Source organism: Budorcas taxicolor, chromosome 18 (genome assembly GCF_023091745.1).
Source record: "Budorcas taxicolor isolate Tak-1 chromosome 18, Takin1.1, whole genome shotgun sequence".
NCBI classification, from domain to species: Eukaryota; Metazoa; Chordata; class Mammalia; order Artiodactyla; family Bovidae; genus Budorcas; species Budorcas taxicolor.
In genome coordinates, this window is record NC_068927.1 from 49274032 (window position 1) to 49291038 (window position 17007).

Here is a 17007-nt window from a genome sequence, read left to right on the forward strand (position 1 = left end):
GCAGTTGCCTCAGGCCTCTTTGACCACAGCCCCCAATGGCCCTGGGTCTTGGTCTGTGTAGAAATGTCTGGGTTTTTTCCAAAGGTGAAGCAGTACTTCACTGGTGTTCCAGTGGTTAAGACTGCTTCAAATGCAAGGGGCACAGGTTGGATCCCTGGTCAGGGAACTAGATCCCATGCGCCACAAGACATGGTCAAAAAAAAAAAAAAATGGTTTTTAAAAAGGTAGAGCAAAAATCTTCCTCGAAATTCTTAGTGTGATGGTGCAGAGCCCTTTAGTCCAGTCTAGTCCATTCAGAATGTGTGAGTGCTGCTCTCTACCTCCTTCAAGGATCGCATGACCTCGCAGTGAGTGGTCTTACCAGACTCAGGTTCTGCTGCTCATCGCTTGAAAGCCAGTATTTGAGAGATTGGCGTTGGCTGGAAAGAAAAATATGCCATAGTGTGAGGGTCCTAGAGCTTAGAGATTTAAGTATAACTGGATTCTAAGACCAAGGGGCTCCTGACACCGACCAGTTCGGAAACCGCCATGTTTGGGGGTGCTCGCATGTCAGTGCTGTCCCTCACCCTGGCCTCAGCCCTCCTGGAGTCAGGAGCCAGGAGAAAGGCAAGTGTGGAGAGGAAGGGTCTCACGGAGACTTAAGTCTCTGTCACAGTCTGCCTCACTAGACAGATCTCTCTTTTTTTTTTTAATTTACTGACTGTGTCAGGTCTTAGTCACAGCACACAGTATCTTTCGTTGAGGTCCTCAGGCTCCAGGGTGCTTGAGCCCTCCAGTTGAGGCATATGCGCTCAGTAGTAGAGGCACACGGGCTTAGTTGCTCTTCGACATGTGGGATCTTAGTTCCCAGACCAGGGGTCCACGTCTCCTGCATTGCAAGGCAGAGTCTTAATCACTGGACTACCGGGGAAGTCCTTAGATAGATGGATCTGAATCATTTGAGCTCACAGGCTCTTTTGAACAGCTCCTTCATTCATTAATCTACCCATTCATTTCATTCACAAATATCTCTCAGGGACTTGTTTTGTCCCAGGTTCTAGGCTGAGAGCTGAAGAGAAGGAACACGCAAATTCAGATGAGAAGCCTTGCCCTCCCCTCACCCACCATCCACTGAGGGAGACAGACATCACTGAGACACGTCTGAGGGCACCCACCAAGAGGGACTCGCTGCCATGGGGTGCCCGGGTCTCCCCTGCTGGGCACAGGCCTGAGTAGTAAAGCTGAGTAGCTGAAGGGTTTTGGAATGTGTGCTATAAAAGCAGCGGTGCTGGGGAGTCGACCGTGGCTGAGGCAGGAGGAGTGGGTATAAAATTACCCTGTGTCTGAGAGAAGGCTTTGCTGAACCCAGAAATGAAGGGGGTAAAATGGGAGAGGCACCACTTCCAAAGAGGGCCCTGTGGTTGGGAGCTTTAATTTGCATGCAGACAATTGATGCTAATTGCAAATCATTCTTATCTACTCATTAAAGCTGCTTCCTGAAGTTTTCTCCTAGGCAACCAGGCTTTAGTGTGGAGCAGCCTTTTCCAAAATGGGGTGCTCAAGGTAATTTGGGTGGTGCGAGGAGGAAAATGTTTTATTTTAAATGGATATTAGGAAAAGTGTTATCAACCCATCCCCTGATTTTACAGATACTGCCTTGGACAGGTTAAGGAAAATTAAATGAATTGATTTAAAGAAATAAATATATTCACAGTCGATGAGAGTGTGGACTCCAGAGTCAGCCCACCCGGGTTTGAGCCTTGCCTCTGCCTTGTCTTGGCTGTGTGGCCTTGGACAAATGACTGAACCTCTCTGGGCCTCAGTTTCCTCATCTGTACAATGGGGGCCTAGTCACTGTCCCTAACTAAGGGACAGTGTCAGTGTCCATAGCTGAGACCCTGATGCTGTCATTAAGGTCCTGACACTGTCCCTAACTAAGGACCTGAGCTATTTCTAACTAATGTCCCAAACTGTCCCTAACCAGCTTGACCCTCTCACTAATAGCCTGAAGCTGTCCCTAACCGAGGCCCTGATTCTATCCCTAACTAAGACCCTGGGTGTGTGCTCAATTGCTAAGTCGTATCCAACTCTCTGCAACCCCGTGGACTGTAGTTCACCAGGCTCCTCTATCCATGGGATTCTCCAGGCAGGAATCCTGAAGTAGCTAGCCATTTGCTTCTTCAGGGGATCTTCCCAACCCAGGGACTGAACCCACGTCTCCTGCATTGGCAGGCAGATTCTTTACCACTGAGACACCTGGGAAGTCCACCTGAGGCCCTGACTGTCCCTAAAGCCCTGCTGCTGCTGCTGCTAAGTCGCTTCAGTCGTGTCCAACTCTGTGCGACCCCATAGATGGCAGCCCACAGGCTCCTCCGTCCCTGGGATTCTCCAGGCAAGAACACTGGAGTGGGTTGCCATTTCCTTCTCCAGCGCGTGAAAGTGAAAAGTGAGAGTGAAGTCTCTCAGTCGTGCCCGACTCTTCGCCACCCCACGGACTGCAGCCCACCAGGCTCCTCCATCCGTGGGATTTTCCAGGCAAGAGTATTGGAGTGAGGTGCTATTGCCTTCTCCCAGCCCTGAGGCTGTCACAAACTCAAAGCCTGACTGTCCTGACAACCTGAGCATCAGCATCTATTTAGGGACAGAGCCCTTAGTGTTCACAGTCAATGTGGGTGACAGATCCGCCTCCAGTGACAGCCCATAGTGGCCAGGGCCAGGGTGAGGGAAGCCCTCAGGGTGTGGCAGCCCAGAGGAGGGGCCGGACCCACTGTGGGGGGAGCTTCCCTGGAGAAAAGAGGCTGAGCTCCTGGCAAGGAGGAGGGTGGAGTGTTCCAGACAGAGAGGGTGTGTGGTCCCATTCACCCCGCTGGCCCTCCCACCTCTTCCCAGCGGGTCCCTGAGCAGCTGTGCTCAAGGGGCCCACATGTGCCTCTGACTGCCGCGGGCCGCACACTGCCCTTCGCTCGGGGCAGCTCTGTGCTTCTGCTGACATAGGTCCATTCCCTGGGGCGGGGCCAGAACGACACCCTGCTGCCCAGTAGGCTCCCCGCAGGCAGGCACGAGCACTCTGTGGCTGCTCTTGTGTCTCCTTCTGGGGCCTTTGTAGCCCAGCACTTCTTGCTCATTTATGTAGCAGGTGTCAAGTGTATGCACAGCTCTCTGCCTCAAACAGGTTCCCTCGCTCTCCTGGAACAGACAGGGTGCTGGGGGAGACAGCAGGCAAATAATTACAAAAGCAGTGAGTGAATTATGCGAGGGGAGTGCCTGCAGGGCAAACCTCCTGGGATCTGAGGGGATGTGATGCATGGCTGGAGGGCTGTCTGATCTAACGGGATGGGGGCGGGAGTGGGGGGGTGCGGGGGGGTGTGGCGGGAAGGGATAATTTCCCTGAGGAGGAGTCATTTCTACCAAGGACCAGAGGGTTAAGGGGGAAGGAGCAGGTAAAGTGGTTTCTGGGGAACTGATGATTTCATCTTGGTGCTGTTGCGTGGGTGTTTGCTTTGTAACTGTTTGTTAAATTGTACATATATGTTTTGTATACTTCGCTATATGTGGGCTATTTTACAAATTTTTTTTAAAAGAAAATAGAAAGATGATGTATGGAGAAAGTGTCCCTATGAGCAGAAATAGCAAGTGCAAAGGCCCTGGGGTGGGGAGGAGGGTGGGTGCCGGCAGGTCACAGGCCCCTTGGCTCAAGGATGGAAATTGGGAGGGCAGCTGATGGGAAGTTGAGGAGCTTGGCAGGGGCCAGACCACGCAAGGCCCTGTCAGCCACAGCACAGAGTTTGGACTTAGTCCGAACAACTGTGGGCAGCAAGGAAGTGTTTCGGCAGAAAGGATGATACAGGCAGATGGATGTTTTGAAAGATGGTGCTGGAGGCAGGATTGGAGGAGAAGTGTCAGGGATGGGTCTGAGGCTGAGACATCAGTGAGAAGGGAGGAAGGGGGCCTGGACCAGAGGGCAGAGCAGCTGTGGCTGTGTCCGCAGTGGTACTGCCAGGACGTAAGAAGGGAGGCGACAAAGGTCCGGGACAGTGCTGGTGACTGCTCATGTCAGGAGACTACTGCAGACGGGGGTCTTGAGATTCATGAGAGAATAGAGGAGACTGGGGCCAAGCAGTCCCGAGAGGAATGCTGTGCTGGGTCTTCACTGTGGCACGCAGGCTCTTGGTTATAGCTCGCGGGGTTTCTCTAGTTGTGGCACACGGGCTCTAGGGCACATGGACTCAGTAGTTGTGGCACGTGGGCTTAGTTGCCCCATGCCATGTGGGATGTTAGTTCCCAGCCAGGGATCAAACCCATGTCCCCTGCATTGGAAAGCAGATCCTTAACCACTGGACCACCAGGGAAGTCCCCAGGAGTGTTATTCTTATGTTTATTGTTGTTTAGTCTCTGAGTTATGTCTGACTGTTTGCAACCCTGTGGACTGTAGCCCACCAGGCCTCTCTGTCCATGGGATTCTCCAGGCAAGAATATTGGAGTGGGTTGCCATTTCCTTCTCCAGGGGATCTTCCTGACCCAGAGATAGAACCTGTGTTTCCTGCATTGTCAGGCAGATTCTTTACCACTGAACCCCAGGGGAAATCCCTGTTCTTACGTTTACTGACCCTAAAGCACCTACTGTGTGCCAGGTACCATTCCAAACACAGTGGACAAAGTCAAGTCCCTCTTTTGTGGAACTGACACTCCTGGAGAGAAAGCGAGGCAGACAGACAGCTGAGCAGCCATGTGCTGTTAATATGCCAGGTGGAGATAAGGTCTGGGAAGAAAACCCAGCTAGGCAGAGGTCCTGGAAGGCCTCTTGGAGGAGGTGATATTTCACAGGATGCATGGAAGTGATCCAGGCAGGGGGAATAGCAGATGCCGAGTCCCTGAAGGTAAACTCATTTGCGGTGTTCTGGAGATGCTCTGCTGGCCAGACAGGCCGAATGGGAGAATGGCGGGAGGTCTGATTTGCACGGTGGGCAGGGACCCAGCTCAGGCAGGCTTACCAACCATGGTCAGATGCTGGGTTTTGGTTCTGAGAGACATGGGAGCCACAGAACATAATCTGACCTGTGTTTTAAGATCACTGTGGGCTCCTCAGGGGAACGTGGGCTGTCTCAGGGGTAGTAGGGATTGAGTTTGCCAGCACAACTCAAGGACTGACTAACTGCCAGGGAAGGGAAGGGCTCCGCCATGCCCAAACCCCCCACCCACTCCCTCCGCGCACTCCAGCCCTCCCGTGGAAACCGCTGCAGCCTGTAGCAGCTTGTGCCCGTGGATGATTCCAGTGACTTCACAGACTCTGCCCCCAGACATTCGTCATGGGAGCCCAGCTTCCAGGCACGGGGCCAGGCGCCAGTGCCTGCTGCGGGCACGGCAGTGGGCTGAGTGATCCCAGGCGGGCAGCCACCTGGCCCCCCGCCCTCTCTCAAGGCAGCACACGCTCCAGAGCCCCCTGGGTTTCCAGAGCAATTTGTCGGCGCTGTTCAGAGGCGATGCGCGGCGATGAGAGGCTCTCGGCTCCACGTGGAGCTGACACGGCCAGGCATTCCCGGGCGGACAGGCAGGCAGGAAGCCTGTGGCCCTGCTTCCGCAGGCAGGGCCCTTGTTTCCAGGATCCCCTCCTGGGACACTGCCCTGAAAGGTAACATGAGGCCCTCAGGGTCCACTGGGCCCCACCCCGCCCATGTAGGCTGGGAAGCCAGGGTCAAGGGGAGACACCTACTCGGAGAGTCAGTCAGCTTGGGAAGAGGAACTCAGGCCATCTCCAGAAACTCCAGCGAAGGAGGATACCAAGCAGAAATCATGGGGCGGGGCAAGGGGAGGGCAAAGGCCCTGAGGTGGAAGTGTGTCTGGTGTGTTTGAGGAACAGTGTCCATGCGACCAGAGCAGAATGAGTGCGAGGGGGTGTGGGAGTTGCTGAGGGCAGAGAGGGGTCAGCCCAGATGGCGTGGGGCTCTGTGGACCGGGGAGGACCTGACCCTGAGCTGAGGAGAGTGGCGATGGCTCTCACCCTCTGGCTGGGTTTGGTGTGAGGGCAGGAGGCCACTGTGGGGATACCTAGGCACTGTGGCTGGAGGTGGGGTGGAGGTGGCTGATGGCAGTTGGAGTCCCCGTTGATTTTGTGCCATGGAGTTTTTGCCCCATATTGTCACTCCTTTGACTTTCAAAAGACCTGATATTTTTGCTCCGAGGCTGAAGGCAGAATGTTGCCACGTGTGGCTCCTACACTGAGCCTGATAATTCTAGCCATGTGCAGGGACTGATTCGGCTCTCAAGCCCCTGCCGGACACCGGGCAGAAAAGGCCCCACAGAGGCCCCCTGGGGGTATCTGGTGAGCAGCATATCCCAGGCTCTGGCCTCTGACTGCCTGTGTCCAGGTCACAACTCCGCCACTAACCAGCTGCATGGTCTCCACCAGGCTCCTTAGTTTCTCTGAGGCTCAGTTTCCTCGTCTGTAAAATGGAGGTGAAGATAGACTCTGTGGTCCAAGGCTGCGAGGATGCACCCACACCATGGGTTTGAAGCAGCCAGCACAGGGCCTGAGACATAGCTGGTCCAAATACATCAGCTGCTGCTAGGTTCGGTTCTCATGTGTTACGTATTTGTCATGACTACCGTTGTCATCAAAAGTACAGGTTGGTGGTTAAACAGAATGTCTCTTGAGCCAGACTGCCTGGCTTTGTATCCTGGTGCTGTCCTCAACCAGTTGTGTAATTTGGGGCGTTATTTTAAAATCTCTCTGGGCCTCGGTTTCCCCACTTGGAACATAGGGAGAGTGGTACTTCCTGCCTCATGTGTTGCTAGGGCAACCGAATGAAGTGACGCCTCCGAGATGCTTGGAGCAGGGCCTCGCTGTGTGCACGGGCTCAGCGCCGGCCGCTGCCCTCACTACCACCTGCTCCGTCAGTGCTCTTCCTCCCAAAGCCAAAGGCAGGATTCCCCCGGTGATCTGGTGGTCAAGAGTCCACCTGCCGATGCAGGGGACAAGGGTTCTGTCCCTGGTCTGGAAGGATTCCACGTGCTGTGGGGCAACCAAGCTCAGGCTCCACAGCTACTGAGCCCCCATGCTAGAGCCTGTGAGCCTCGAGCACTGAAACCCGAGCACTCTAGAGCCCGTACTCTACAAGAGAAGCCCCCACAACTAGAGAGTAGCCCACACTCACCAAAATTAGAGAAAACCTATGCACAGCAACAAAGACCCAATGCAACCAAAAAAAAAGGCAGGGGCGCAGCTCCCTTTGTGCCTGTTGACTGCCCGGGGCCACCCATCAGCCTCCCCAGGGATGAACAGACCAGAGCATGGCACACTCCCAGGCAGCTGCGCAGTTTCTTCATTCAGCCTACAGTTTTCCTGTTTTCACTCCAACAAAATCTTAACTGCTCCCCCTGAGATATAGCACAGGTAAATGCCCAGCCTCTCTGGGGAAGGTGGGGTGAGAGTACAGAGCAGAATGCCCCCTCCTCAGCCCTGGGAGAGCCCGGAGCCTAGGCGTTTAGCCCCTGGACACACCACATCCCTGTGTATCTGCAGCTCCAAGAGCACATTCCGGTGCCCAGGCCTACCCCGAGCACTTTGTGCAGATATGATCTCATGAGGCAAGTGTGTCGTTGCCTCGATTCTCAGAGGAGGAAACAGGCTCACTGAGGGGAAGGGGCTCCAGCAAAGATTACAGCATGTCAGTCGGGGCTGGGATTGGACCCCAGGTCAAGTAAGCAGCATGGTCTATGTTCTCAGCATGGTTCTCCAGCAGCGCTCATGCCTCGTTTTTCAAGCTGAGGCTCGGGGAGGGCATCTGGCCTTGCAGGTGCTTCAGAGAAAAGGTGTATTCACTCTGTTGATTGGCAGGTGGGGTAAGAACTCCACCCTGTGCTTGGCACCTGGCACAGCTCATGGTCCAAGGGGGAGTGAGAAGGGGCGCCCGTCTGAGCGGGCCAGGTCGAGATGCACAGCATATTCAGAATAGTTCTTTGTGGCCCTGCTGTGTGTGGGGGGCACCCGTTCATGCCTGAGGCTGGTAGAGGTTGAAAGCAGGGATAGTCGTGGGAATGCCTTTGGCTCCAAGCAACAAGTCCCAGCTCAATTGGAGGAAGTCTGTTACCTCTGAGAACATGAAGTCCCACACTAGGGAGGGCCCCATGATTGGGGAATTTACTGACTCAAGGACTCAGGTTCTTTCCCTTTCTTTGTTCTGTCTCCATCGGCCTGTACACTGGCTCCCCTCACAGTCTCAAAGTGACTGTCCAGATGGTCACCGTGTCAAGTGGAAGAAGAAGTGACGTTTACTACAAGTGGTCTTTGTTAGTTTTCCAGTGAAGAAACCTTCCCCAGAAGTCACCTACCAGACAGTCCACACACGCACCTGATGCTTCACTGTCCACAAGTAGATCACAGACCTACCCCTGACCCGTCCCAGACAGGTGGCATCCAACATTCGGGATTGTGTCCTGGGCTGGGTGCCAGGTCACCTTCCTTGAGGCTGAGTAAAACCAGCCTTCATTTACAAGGTGACGGGGAATAGGATGATACCCAGTGCCTGCCATAGGCTGAGGGAACAAGCCCTTCCCAAATGGGGCAATGGATGGAGCCAGCTGGCAGGCACAGAGAACGGGGTGTTCTTCTTTGCCTCTTGCTTTGATTCTTACTATTTGCTTTGGCCATGCTGGGTCTTTGTTGCGGCACACAGGCGTTCTCCAGTTGTGGCATGGGGCAGGGGCTCTCTCATTGTGGCATGTGGGCTTCTCGGTGCAGAGCGTGGGCTTAGTTGCCCTGTGGCATGTGAGATCTTAGCTCCCCAACCGGGAATCAAACCTGTGTCCCCTGCACTGGGGGGCAGATTCTTAACCACTGGACCCGATCTTCCTTTTTTTTCTTTATCATCTCTTGTTTGTTCTTTCCAGCTCATAAAAGCTGAACATGGCTGATGACAGGGTAGAGAAATATGTACTGTAGAAATATAAAAGTTAGGGTTAAAACCAGTTAGAATATATTCATAGAGTGGACCACCTGCAGCCATTGAAGGGGAGAGGGTTTTGTGTGGACTGACATGGAGAGAGCTCCAGGGCATGGTGTTAAAGTCAAAGCCAGATGCAGAGCAAGCTCATGATAGGCTGCCATTTATGTTAAAAATGAAAATTGGGAGGCTACACACACTGGGCTCTCTGTTGAAGAAGAAGAAAGGGGGAAAGTCAAGGTTGCTTCAAAGAAGGAGACTGAGCTGTCAGACAGCACTTTGATTTCTACCCTGTGCTGTGTGTGTGGTTTCATCCCCCCCGTCATTACTGCCTCCAGAGATAATCAGTGTGCACTCCTCCAGAGATTTTTCTCCAAATCTGTACCAACCCAGGTCTATCAAACATATTTTGACAGTTACCCAAAACAGGGAAAGCATTTTACATTACACCCCAGTGTGGACATCCTCAGTAAAGTTTCACAAAACCACTTACCCTTGCCTCATATGAGGTACACTGAGGTTTTTTATTCCAGTCTGTTTCTCCCCACCCCCTACCCCAAATAACAGTCAAGATCTAGTAAATTGATTTCATGGCCCACAGTTGGGGAAAAAACTATACATTTCCTTTTCATAAAAAAAAAGACACCCCCCAAAAAAAAGCCCAATAAACATTTGACAACATATGTACATTTTAAAAAGAAAAAGCACGCTTTGCATGATGCCTCGTTTCCACTTCCTGTAGCTCGGGCATCTGTCTTCATCCGTAAACAGAAGTTGACCTCATTCTTCACACTAGCTGCATAGTTTTTGATCCTATGGATATGCTTGGACTGATCTAAGAATTCAGGCCATGTCCAGCTTTTTCCTGTTTACACACAGCATTGCAGTGACCATCCTTGTATGTGCCTGCATGTCCTTGTGCAGGCTTTTCTGTGGCGTGGATTTCTGGGAGATCACATGCTAGACTGACACTACTCACATCTTTCAGTTCAGCTCAGACACTGTCTCCTCCTTGGGGAAGCCCCTGTGACCTCCCCAGATCAAGTCCGATCCTGATGTTACATGCTCCGTGACTCCCTGGACAACCCCTCACCGGTGCACAACCTTGGACCTGTTGACAGATGTTGCTAAATTATAGAAAGTCTATATAAGTCAGTCAGAGCTTGCATTTTAAAATCCATCCTGACAGTCTCCCTTAGGGTTGGGATGTTTCAGTATTCACACTTAATGACGTTACTGATGATAATCAGATTTGCATTCCCCGTTTTGCGCTTTGTTTTCTATGTTAACTATCTTTCTCCTTTGTTCTTCCTTTACTTTTGCCTTTTGTGTTAAATTAGTTTTAGTACACCATTTGGATTCTTCTTAACTTTAATTATAGTATGCATCTTATCAATGTATTTCAGATCAGTGCTAACTGAATACCAACAAAATATAGAAACTTTCCTCCAATAAAGCCCCATTCCTTTCCCTCTCCTTTGTGCTGTTACTGTCATACATTCTACATCCATATATGTTATAAACCAAACAATATAGTGTTATTATTGCCTTATACAGTCTTACACGTAACTTTAGAAGTTAGAGAAGAAATAAGAAAACCTGAATATTCTACGTTGCTGCTCAGTTGTGTCCAACTCTTTGTGACCCCATGTCTATAGCCCACCAGGCTCCTCTGTCCATGGGATTTTCCATGCAAGAATACTGGAGTGAGTTGCCATTTCCTTCTCCAAAATACTCTATGAAGTCTTTTATTTTAACCCATTCTTACCATCTTGGACCCTTCACTTCTCCATGTGAATTCAGGTCATCACCTGCAGTCATTTCCTTTCAGCCCAGGGAATTTTTACTTATTAGGCAGATGTGCTAGCAATGAATTCTCTGAGTCTGTTTATCTGGGGACATCTTTATTCTGCCTTCATCTATGAAGGATAGTTTTGCTGGACATAGAAGTCTTGGTTGATGGTTTTTTCTCTCAGCACCTTGAAAATACCACCCCATTCTTGGCAACCCACTCCAGTACCCTTGCCTGGAAAATCTCATGAACACAGGAGCCTGGTAGGCTGCAGTCCATGGGGTCACAAAGAGTGGGGCACGACTGAGCAAATAACACACACTTGCATTGGTTCAAATGACAGGTCAGCAGTTGATTGTATTGATTTCCTCTGTATATGATGAATCTTCTTCTCTTGATGCTTTCAGAGGTTTTATCTTAGTGCTTGACTTTCACTCGTTTTTCTGGATGAAGTCTTTGTGTTTATCCTGGTGGGGATTTGTTGAGTTTCTTAGATGTGTAGATGAGTGTTTTTTTTACCCAGTTTGAGAAGCTTTTAGCCATTATTCCTTCAAACCTTTCTTCTGCCCCTCTTGCTCTTCTCCGTCTGGAACCCTCAGTGAGGTTTTGCGGTGGCAGAACTTGCTTGTTCATTGAGCTGGGCAGGGGGATGGGAGGAGCCCCAGGCTAAAACATCAGATTCCCTCTGTTCTTACCCTGAAGTTCAGTTCTTCAAGAAAATAAACAATACTTGGATTGTTGCATGTCCTCGGTCAATTTCCAGAGTGCTAAGATGGTTGTTTTTGTTGATTTTGTGCTTGGTGGAGAGAGAATTTGCCAGTCTTTTCATTCATCCATAGTCAGAAGTCCCACCCTTTAATTTTGCTAAATTGACCTTCAGTAAGTTTTTATTAACTTGCACCCCAAGTACATTAATTTTCCCATTAAAGACCTCTTACTTGAAGTGGAATTAGAATTTTATTTTAAAGTTTTAAAAGCTGATTTGCTTCAGTGGGGTCAGCAGTTGGGTCCCCAAGACTTGGGTCCTAATTAACCACATGAGGTTCATTGTAGCATTAACTCCACAGGAATCCAGCATTTGGAATATCGAGCTGTGGTTTTAGATTAGATCAGCTGGAGTGGTATCTGACGTGTATTAGTGCTCAAAAAATATTTGAGTGAAGATACTATGTGGCAAGGCATAAGTTTAACAAAAATAAGTTACAGAACAATTTATTAGCACAGACTCAGTTATATGAAAATATAATTCTCGCACCCTTCAAAAAAAAGGTTCCTGTTTTCCAGTTGTATACACATTTTTCTTTTTGTCTGTTTTTCTTTTTCTTTCTTTCTTCTTTTTTTTTTAAAGCTGTGCTGTGCTGCTTGTGGGAATTTAGTTCCTGGCCAGGGATCAAACCCAGGGCCCCAGCAGTGAAAGTGAGTCCTAACCACGGACCACCAGGGAATTCCCAACATGTGTGTTTTAACCATAGGAAAGGGTTAAGAAAGAAATACGGTGAACTGTAAACCATGGTTACCTCCAGAGATGGGTCGGCAGGACCCCCACCTTCAGCTGTGTAGGTTGTGCTCAGGATACAAAGAATCTCCAGGTGTTTAGGGAATCATCCACCCACAGAGGGTGACTTTTTTAGATACCCATAGAGGTACCAACTGTGCTAGGAGGACATCGCTGGGAGGGGATGGGGGCTGTGAAGGCAGCATTACCTTTTCTCCACGTAGACATCTATGTATTAGAATTTTCGCGACAGTATCTCTCCTGTGTGAATGAACTATTTTTTTTGTTTCCCAAGAGTAGACTTAAACAGATTGACTTTTCGAAACGTAGGACAGAGTTGTTTTACTTTTCTAATTTTTACATTGCAGCGATATGAGCTCCAGGGCCGGCTACCCCGCTCAGGTTCACAAGACAGCCAGCACCGAGACCCCACGGCCCTCACAGCTGGCCCAGGCCAGCGCCTTCCAGCTCTCCACCTCTGTCCCCAAGTCCTTCTTCTCCAAGCAGCCCATGCGCAACAAGCACCCCACGGGGTGGAAGAGGACAGACGAGCCCCCGCCACGGCCGCTCCCCTTCACTGACCCAAAGAAGTAAGTGCCTGGGCACCTGGTGAGGCACCCCCAGAGCCAAGCTTGGCATCTCAGGGCAGGGGGGAGGGTGACCCCTCGCTCCCTCATATGTCAGTCACCATGCCAGTCTACACACTGGGAATACAACCACGCACAGACCGACAGGGTCCTTGCCCTCCAGGGGGCCATGCTGGTTGGGAACACGGACAGCAAATAGGGTGACTAAGAAAACTGTGCAGAGTCGGGTGGTGGCGAGCCTTGTGACACATCTGGACGAAGACCCTTCCAGGCAGAGGGAACAGCAGCTGGCAGACCCTGTGGCAGGAGCAGGCTTGGTCTGCGGGGGAAGGCCAGTGTGGCTCGGACCATGTGAGCACATGAGGTCAGAGAGGCAATGAGCACAGGCCGTGGAGGGTTCTTTGGGCCCCAGGTAAGGGCCTGGGCGTCTGCTGTAATTCAGGGGGAACCGCAGAAGGGTCTGTAACAGAAGGGGACAGACCTAAGTTGCGTATTCACAGGGCCCCTGTGGCTGCATGTGGAGCATGGCCTGCAAGGGACCAGGAGACAGGGGGCGCTGGTGTGATGGTCCAGGCAGGACGTAAGAGGCCTGGGGTGGGATGGAGGCTGAGGAGGAAGAAGGAGGCAGCTTTGGGATAGATTCTCTGAAATGGGAGCTAGCAGGTTCCGCTGGCAGATTGGATGTGATGTGAGAGAAAGAGCGAGGTGAAAGGTGATACCAGGTCTTTCAACCTGGAGGATGGGCAGACTCTTCTTGAGCTGAGATGGGGACTGAGTGGGGAGTGGGCTCAGGGTTGGAACTGTAGCTGCTGCTGCTAAGGCGCTTCAGTCATGTCCGACTCTGTGCGACCCCATAGACGGCAGCCCACCAGGCGCCCCCGTCCTGGGATTCTCCAGGCAAGAACGCTGGAGTGGGTTGCCATTTCCTTCTCCAGTGCATGAAAGTGAAGAGTGAAAGGGAAGTTGCTCAGTCATGTCTGACTCTTCGAGACCCCATGGGCTGCAGCCTACCAGGCTCCTCCATCCATGGGATTTTCCAGGCAAGAGTACTGGAGTGGGGTGCCATTGCCTCTCCGTGGAACTGTAGAGTGATCTGTAAACCATGGTTCCCTCCAAGTGGGGAGCTCCAGAGCTCAGGGCTGGACGGGTTACCCTTTTTTATTTTTTAGCTGCACTGGGTCTTGGTTGCTGCACGAGGGCTTTCTCCAGTTGCAGTGAGCAGGGGCTACTCTCATTGTGGTGCACAGGCTTCTCATTTTGGTGGCCTCTCTTGTTGGAGCACAGGCTCTGTGGCACATGGGCTACAGTAGTTGCAGCTTGCAGGCTCTATAGAGTACAGGCTCAGTAACCCTGAGGCATGTGGGATCTTCCCAGACCAGGGATCAAACCAGTGTCCCCTGCGTTGGCAGGCGGATTCTTAGCCACTGGACCACCAGGGAAGCCCACAGATGGATTTCTGTTGTGATGTTCAGTAGACATAGAGGAGGCAGTCGGGTAAGGAGTCTGGAGCTCCGGGGAGAGGTCAGGCTGGAGAGAATGGGACTATTGTCAGCATAAAGGCTGGAGAGGAGGGGGATGTAGGCCTCCGCCTGAGATCCCTCAGTGTTCATATGAGGAGGAGGAGCCAGTGAAGGAGGAGCCCAGACGAATGTGGGGTCTGGGAGCCCAGGGTGACGACTGGGAGCAATCAGGGAGCATAGGGTTGAGCCTCCCAGAGGTGACTGGAGGATGCCAGAGAGAAGCCAGGGCAGAACAGGAGGCAGCTGGTTTGGGGCATTTTGCTCTGAAACCAAAAAGAAGAGAGGAGTGGTCAGTTAAAAACCGGTTCTTTGAATTTGGAGCTTTTATTTATTTTAATTTGGCTGCACTGCGCAGCACATGGGATCTTAGTTCCCCAACCTAGGATCGAACTCATGCCCCCTGCATTGGAAGTGTGGAGTCTTAACCACTGGACCACCAGGGAAGTGCCAGTTTTTGAAGTTAGAGTACAATGATACTGAAACTTTATCCAGTACTCACCACATGCCAGTTTGGGTGCTAAGCTCTAGTCCATGAATTGATTCACTGAACCCATCTCAACAACCCTTCTATGGGTTGTTGTTCAATCAGTCATTCATTTCCAACTCTGTGGCCCCATGGACTGCAGCACATCAGGCTTCACCCTCTTGTGGAGTCTGCTCGAACTCATGTCCATTGAGTCGGTCATGCCATCCAACCATCTCATCCTCTGTCACCTCCTCCTCATCCCGCCCTCAATCTTTCCAAGCATCAGGGTCTTTTCCACTGAGTTGGCTGTTCGCATCCGGCAGCCAAAGTATCAAGAGTTTCAGCCTCAGCGTCAGTCCTTCCAGTGGGTAGTCAGAGTTGATTTCCTTTAGGATTGACTGGTTTGATCTCCTTGCAGTCCACGGGGCCCTCAAGAGTGTTCTCCAGCACAACAGTTGGAAAGCATCGTCACGTTCTTTGGCTCTCAGCCTTCTTTATGGTCCAACTCTCACGTCCGTACACGACTACTAGAAAAGTCATTTCTAGTGATTTTTGACTAGACGGACCTTTGTCTGCTAAGTGATGTCTTTGCTATTTAATATGCTGTCTAGGTTTGTCATAGCTTTTCTTCCAAGGAGCCGGCATCTTTTAATTTCATGGCTGCAGCCACCATCCCCGGTGCTCCATGAAGCAGACCTGTCATTTGCCCAGCTTTACTGAGGAGGCCCAGAGGCTCACAGCTGGGAAGGGGTGGAGCTTGAGTCAGAACCCAGAAAGCCACGGCTCCTCTTCAGGTGGGGGGCCTGCCCTCCTCCGTCCTGTTCTCTGTAACGTCCTCTCTCATGACCTGGAGGGGGCCATTCAGATGTGTGGTGACGCACAGAGCTCATAAGGAGAGAGGTGTCAGGATCCCTGGAGAGGTGGGCGAGCAAGCAAGCCGAGAATCCAGTTCACGCTGCTCGCTGACAGCCGGGGGCCACTCTGCAAACTAGATTTTGATCCTCCCCTTCCCTGACTAAAACCTCCAGCGGCTTGCCCCGCTCCCAGGACTAATGACAAAGGCACGCCTTTCCTGAGCGCATATATCGTACCAGCCACTAGCGCACCGTGCGCTTTGCCCAGACTCCCACCTGGACCCCACACGGCGTGCCCGTCACCCCTCTGCCCTCCTCTCCCACGCCCCCCCAGGCTTGCTCCGCTCCACCCGCCCGGCCTCTCCCGGCTCCTTGGTCTTGAGTCCCACCGCGTGCAGGCCGACCTCAGGGCCCCTGCAGTGGCTGTCACCAGTTCCCGGAATGCTCTTCCTCCACATCTTGGGGCCGAGGTGGGGTTCCGGAGCTTGGTCTGGTGCCACTTCCTTATTCGGGTCTCCCCAGCCTTCCGTCCCTGCTGCCGTCACTCCATCCCTGGTCTCCGTTCCATGGCCCGTTCCTCCACTGGAAAGCAGGTGACAATCTTGGTCACAAGACAGGTGTCACCTGACACTGTGTGGGCACTCCATCAGTGAGTGGGATGTCTGAGCCTCATATCACACTCCATTCTCACTGTAACCCCATAAAATACGGTAAGGCCCTCATTTTCCAGGGTGCCAGAGGGTCCAGCCCTGCTGGCCCCACTCTGCTCCTCCATGGGAGTGGCTGCCCTGGCCTCCCCAGCACGCGTGCTGTCCCTTCTGCCTGGGTGCCCCCTGCCTCACTGGCTCCGTCCTGCCCACCTGGAGTTTGCTGGGGCTGCCATAACAAAGCACTGCAGATGGGGGCTCAACAGCACAAGTGTCTTTCCTCGGAGCTCTGGAGGCTGGAGGTTGGAGCCAGGGTGGAAGCAGGGTTGGTTCCCTCTGTGGGCAGAGAGGAAGTGTCTGTAGCATGCCTCTCTCCCGGCTTCTGCTTGATTCGCCAGCAATCTGTGGGGTTTCTTGGCATGTAGATACATCTGGGTGTGTGTCTCTGTGTCCACGTCTCCCTTTATAAGGACACCAGTTGTTAGATTAGGGTCGCTCTTAATTGCCTCATTTTACCTTGATTGGGCTTCCCTGGTGGCTCAGATGGTAGAGAATCTGCCTTCAATGCAGGAGACCTGGGTTTGATCCCTGAGTCAGAAAGATCCCCTAGAGAAGGAAATGGCAACCCACTCCAGTATTCATGCTTGAAGAATCCCATGGACAGAGAGGTTGGCAGGCAACACAGTCCATGGAGTAACAAAAAGTCGGACACGACTGAGCGAGTAACA

At 52.0% G+C, this 17007-nt stretch overlaps 1 protein-coding gene across 1 annotated transcript in view; it reads left to right on the forward strand.

Moving 5' to 3' along the window:
* SIPA1L3 (signal induced proliferation associated 1 like 3) overlaps nucleotides 1-17007 on the forward strand; it is a 252106-nt gene that overhangs the window by 210507 nt on the left and 24592 nt on the right. Inside the window, exon 17 of the mRNA XM_052655519.1 lies at nucleotides 12574-12795. Coding sequence (XP_052511479.1) covers nucleotides 12574-12795 — 222 coding nt within the window. The remainder of the gene's footprint in view (nucleotides 1-12573; nucleotides 12796-17007) is intronic.